At 36.5% G+C, this 5,400-nt stretch overlaps 1 protein-coding gene across 4 annotated transcripts; it reads left to right on the top strand.

The window, feature by feature from the left end:
• The first annotated feature begins 3,020 nt into the window (after positions 1-3,020).
• LOC131688708 (ficolin-1-like) lies at positions 3,021-5,150 on the top strand. 4 transcript variants are annotated; one of them, XR_009305289.1, is made up of 6 exons: positions 3,021-3,201; positions 3,251-3,547; positions 3,614-4,240; positions 4,305-4,856; positions 4,909-4,997; positions 5,055-5,150. XR_009305289.1 is itself a non-coding variant. In XM_058973161.1 (4 exons), exons 1-4 carry the CDS (start codon positions 3,053-3,055, stop codon positions 4,474-4,476), a joined length of 1,245 nt encoding a protein of 414 aa, XP_058829144.1. In that variant the 5' UTR covers positions 3,021-3,052; the 3' UTR covers positions 4,477-5,048. The 4 variants fall into 4 exon arrangements, 1 of the variants encoding a protein (XP_058829144.1); XR_009305288.1 differs by having other exon boundaries at positions 4,305-4,997; XR_009305290.1 differs by lacking the exon at positions 5,055-5,150 and having other exon boundaries at positions 4,909-5,048.
• Positions 5,151-5,400: the final 250 nt, after the last annotated feature.

The raw sequence follows: 5,400 nt of genomic DNA, 5'->3' as shown, positions 1-5,400 counted from the left end.
ACTAGGTGGATTAAAACAGGTTTTTATTTTGGGAATGCGTGGAGTTGAGACGAAAACGTAATATGATTAATAACGAGGGTAACACTTTCCGAATGTAGAGAGAAATTTATGAAAAATGACGATTTCCATACGACTCTAGCAGGTTCTGATCGATTTTGATGAGCATTTGATTTATGTTGTATGACCAATTATATGTATAGGTCAAATGTTTAAAAACAGTAATTTAAGGTCAAGATAGCATCATTTTGAAACCGCCAATTTCGGAGGTTTAGTATCTTCGATGAGTTTTACAAACGTTAAACAGCGCATCATTTGATAAATCAATTTTGACGGCATATCGTCCAAGAAGTATTTATGGTGAATTTTCTCAGGTTAATATTCATGACTACAATAAAGGCTCAACAAATTCGCTAAAGACACGAACTCTTGTTACTATTTTCTGAAAAATTAATTCTGCATAATTTTAAAACTTCAAAAATTACGGTTTCGGAATTATGCCGTTTGGACAGTATGATCGATTTTCACCAAACCGAATTTCTGGCTATGCCGCTGATTTCAAGTAAGTAGAAACAAAGTCGTTCTATACTCGTTCACAAGAAACTTCTTCGAATGCTGAATATCTATTATAACACATTGAAACCCCGATTTTATCAGCCGTTCATATTTGGCATATGTTTGATGGGCTCTAGCAGACGAACTAGACTGAATTCGAGTAAATTCTTTCTTGAGCATGTTTTCATTATCATGAAGATATGCGGATTAATGGAGCTGTTTCCTGGTGACGACAACCTTGTACGAGTAGTGTCAGTAAAAACCGCCAAGGGAGTATACACGCGTTCTTTGGCGAGATTAAGTTTGTTGCCGATAGGCGATAACGAATATCCAGCACCAAGATTCGACGAGCAACAGTGAACAATTTGCCGAGCAACCTATCCCAACATGTGTGTTTGTGTTGAAAGTTTGCTTTCAACAAGGGGGAGAATGTACGAAAAGCAGCTGAGCGTGCCGAGCCGGTTTATTACAGTTTTGTACAACAACATCAATTGACGACCCCCTAGAGGAAAACCATCGAAGTTGACTACTAAAAAATATTAGACGAGTTGTACTAAATAATGTGAATTTAAAACCTATAAAGGCTCACTACTGTTAGAGTTAGGCGCTCTTTCAACTTCGAATCTCGTTGTATAGAAGAACTATCATTGTGATATAAGGTGTAAGACGTCCCGAGGCTTTTTCCGCCAAATTAAACTGTGTTAGTGTTCCGAACAAAAGCTGTTTCGATATGACAAGACAATTCGAAATTCCCTTCATCCATCCGAGAACCAGTGACCCATAGATAATACAGTCCACAGATCAATCCCAATTTTACGTCGCGAACATTTTCTTTGAATGGTTTCACTGCTAGAATCCCTTTTTTTTCTAGAAAAAGCGTTGATTTCTTAGCTCTCAGTCGCGTTGGAAATTTGAGTAAAGTATAAACATCAAATCGATTTAAAAAAAAATCGATTTTTTGGCTCAGTACAATATACATAACCCCTTTAGGAAAATTCAGTTTTCCCACCACAATGCATTTATTGAGGAAGTTAGATATTTTTTTAACAGAGCATTAGCAATAATTCGTTTGTATGTCTATTTTATGGGCAATTTTTTCGCTTTCCAATTGATTTGGTCTGAGATTTCTAGCACTGATAATGTTCTATGCTGATTTGAGCGATTCTCTGAGTCCTGCCACTATCCCATGTAGTATGTGTTATCAAAAACATCGCGAAGCATCAAATTCTAAATGTTCTCAAACGACATAATATCCGAAGAGAGTGATAAGAGTTATAAGAAATGTCTCATCACACTGTTAGGTGGATTAAAAGCGTTTTTCAAAATGAATCCTCATGGAAATATGCACAGGCGTCTCTTTTCTTCTCCCTTTTCTACTGAGCAACTGTTTGTGCAACTGGAAAAAAAAACAAATGTATTCGCAAAGATCACCTCGAAATTACTAGTATTGGAAAGGATATAGAAAATTTACCTCTGTCCTGGTAGGTGGATAGATGCCAAATTGTTCCAAAAACTAGTTATTGTCTAGATGAGTTATGTTCTATTAATGAAATTCAACGGAAAAATTTCGAATTATTCGTTATGCTAATTATTGTGCTTCGGAAAAGAACCTTTGATGTTTTTGCTGAATTAAAAGATCGTTGGATGCTTGACGTCTGTCAACATGACATGATCGGTCTAGATGCAGGTCGTTAATCGGTTATACTTTTACCATGTGTTGTGTATTACATATTTCAAATTAAACCATTGGATCAAGTACTGGTCTTAGTCATGGAAAATATGAAATATATTTTTGGAATTGTTTTCGACTACACATTCGTACTAAATTAGCATTTCAAAATTAAGAAATAAGAACAAAAATAAGCATTCATGACAGCATTGCATGCGCAAACTTTTCTACCGGGACACTTTCTGGTTGAACGAGAGTAGCACGTTCTTCCTGTAAGGAATTTTTTTGATGATGGTAACTGAATTTCAGTGGATCAAAAAGTTTTGATTACGGCAAACAGACCGATATTGTGATATAATTAGTTCTACTGTGTATTCCATTATTCCTGCAAACTCGTGGTTATGTCTCGATAAGCAAACGTAAGTATTTCAAAATCGAACCTATTCGATTTTTTTAAATTTTTTTTCATGATCGCGAGTATAAATATTTTTTTGCCTCTATTTGAGGTATGAGTTTGCAGGATGTATTGTAAGCGTAAGTCTAACGAAAACATTGATTATTAGTTTGCAAGTTGCAATTTGCTTTTGGTTTTCCTGGCGCCAAAAAGCTTAACGAAATTTTTTTTGTTATGTCACTGATAAAACCGAACACAATAAGTCTAGAATGGGGCTAGCTACCGTACATCCTGTGTACTTGTTTTCAGCTAAGCGATAAGAGTTTCCTGCAGTCGCTCACATACATTATACATAATTATTTTACCATTTGATTTCTCTAGGCTCATTCTTAGTCGCTACAGCAAACTGACAAGTTCTAAAAATTTCGTCAGTGATAATGAAATTCACAAAAATATTGTTCGTTGTAGTCCTGCATTTTTGCACTCTGCAAATCATCACCGGAACACAAACGAACGAAACTTACCCAGCAAATAGCGGTTTTGGATATGAGCTAGTTTTGGAAAGATTAGACTTTCTCGAATTCAAGTAAGTTTTATTTGACGTTTAAATCTTCAATTAACCTTAAAATTTCAAGATTTCAAGAGCTGTTTGTGCAAATCAAGGAGCAAGCTGAGATAATTGAAAATAATCAACGTCGCATTGAAAGTAGCCAAACCGATCTCCAATGGAAGTTGGAAACCTCGGACAAGAAAACTGTCTTGCTGGTTCGCCAACTGGACAGTTCTATATCCGATCATGTGACCTTGATCAACGGGAATTTGTCTATCGTGAATGCTGCCGTGGCACAGGATGCGACGCATACCACCGACTTGATGGAAGATCTGGAGCATTCGTTATCTAAAAATATGTCCGATGTTAAAGATTATTCCAGGTTAGTGCCCTATGATTGATTATCAATTTGGTTGCACGAAATGTTTTTTTTTTCTATGACGTTTAGAAAAATTTTGGAACTTCAAACAATCTGTTCAAACCACGATTCGATAAAGAGTGCTCTGTTTGAGCTGCAGCCAAAGAAGCGCACAAATGCTAATGCTACAACTACCGAGAGAGCACTCGGAAATTGTCAAGAAGAACCAACTAAAGTTTCCGGTCTATATCAGCTAGAACTCAACGGAGAGGGTTCTGAGTTAGTTACGGTATTTTGTGAACAGCAACAATATGGCGGTGGCTGGTTGGTGATAATGCAACAGTCCAAGGGATTGGTTGATTTCAATCGCAGTTGGGCTGACTACAAGAATGGGTTTGGTGATATTGGAGGGGACTTCTGGATGGGTCTGGAACAGATTCATCAAATAGTTTCAAAGGCCAAGTATGAACTGCTGATTGATATGGTCGACTTCGACAACGACAATTGGTACGCTAGATACTCATGGTTTTCAATTGGCGGCGAAAATGAAATGTACATGCTCGACCATGCGGACAATTATTCTGGATCAGCAGGGGATTCACTGTCCCGGCATGTGGAACATAAATTCACCACATTCGATGTTGACAATGATCCATACAACGGAAATAATGCAGTTCATTACGGAGGTGGATGGTGGTACCACGATGATCTAGATAGGTGATTTCATTTTTCGTATTATTTACCATACCTACAGGTTGATGCAACAACTTTTATTTTCCAGTCATCTAACAGGAAAATTGTCTTCCCAGAGGAATAAGAAGAGCTTAGTTTGGGGCTCTTTCGGATCGGAAGCCCATCCATTGACATCAGTCAAAATGATGATACGTAAATACGCTTTGTTACGATGCCAGAATGCAGCCAATTTAGCAGTTCATTTGCGAAAGGAACCTTGACGACAATATCGAAGACAATCGAGGAATATGATGATCACAACAGAAAGCCGAATAATCGTTCAAGGGAGATAACGCAGTGAAGGTGTCAGATGACGAAGCAGTTTTTTCCCAAAATTATATATCGCCAGATTTCTTAAACATTAAATTAAAATATACCCTATTTCGCTAAAAGTAAAGTTTAGGATAACAATGTCTAAGTTTATAAATATTCTAAATTAATATTATCCTAAAATAGTAAGTAGCAACAAGATTAATTTGATCCTATATATACTAAACATGCGTGAATTTATAACTTAGGCTAAACTAAACTAAGCTAAACTAAACGGATAAACACTTAGAGTGAGCAGAAAGGATTTGTCACTAAAGATCCATTTGGAGAGGTAAATTACCATCGAACAGCCAAGAAATCATTACAATTTGTATGTATTACAGTAGGTACCAGTTGAGGTTAGGTTGAGCTCTACTAAGAGGGACGTATGAGATCGATTCTCATCTCATCTAAAGCCATATCACTATAATTTGTAAGTAGAACTTACTGTTGAACTTGTACATCTATACCTAAATAAATAAAATTTCAGCTACAGCTGATCATCACACTACAACAGTATTTACGATCTGCTACGAGAAACAGTGGGCCACACGTTACTTGAAGTAACACGCTTCTTGAAGTCCGGTTTCATCTAATTATTTACATATTGTATTGTTTATGTTAATAAGTTCCTGTAATCGCCTTTCACTCATAATAGAATTAAAAAAAATAAATAAAAAAGTCACAGAAAGGCATACGTATTTACTTCACCATTTCTCATTATATATCAGACTTTTTAGCCACGCCACCAGGCGTCCCCCCCCCAAACCAAATTAAAAAAATATGTTTTTGAAGTCGAAAAAATGGAAACCACCCGACATTTTGGGTCCCTAAAA

Source organism: Topomyia yanbarensis, chromosome 3 (genome assembly GCF_030247195.1).
Source record: "Topomyia yanbarensis strain Yona2022 chromosome 3, ASM3024719v1, whole genome shotgun sequence".
NCBI lineage: Eukaryota > Metazoa > Arthropoda > Insecta > Diptera > Culicidae > Topomyia > Topomyia yanbarensis.
This window is presented reverse-complemented; position numbering and strand designations above follow the sequence as displayed.

Coding starts and splice junctions, on each gene's coding strand:
- LOC131688708 (XM_058973161.1), top strand. CDS start 3,053: ATGAAATTCACAAAAATATTGTTCGTTGTAGTCCTGCATTTTTGCACT. Junction 3,202..3,250: donor TTAGACTTTCTCGAATTCAA/GTAAGTTTTATT, acceptor TAAAATTTCAAG/ATTTCAAGAGCTGTTTGTGC. Junction 4,241..4,304: donor TACCACGATGATCTAGATAG/GTGATTTCATTT, acceptor TTTATTTTCCAG/TCATCTAACAGGAAAATTGT.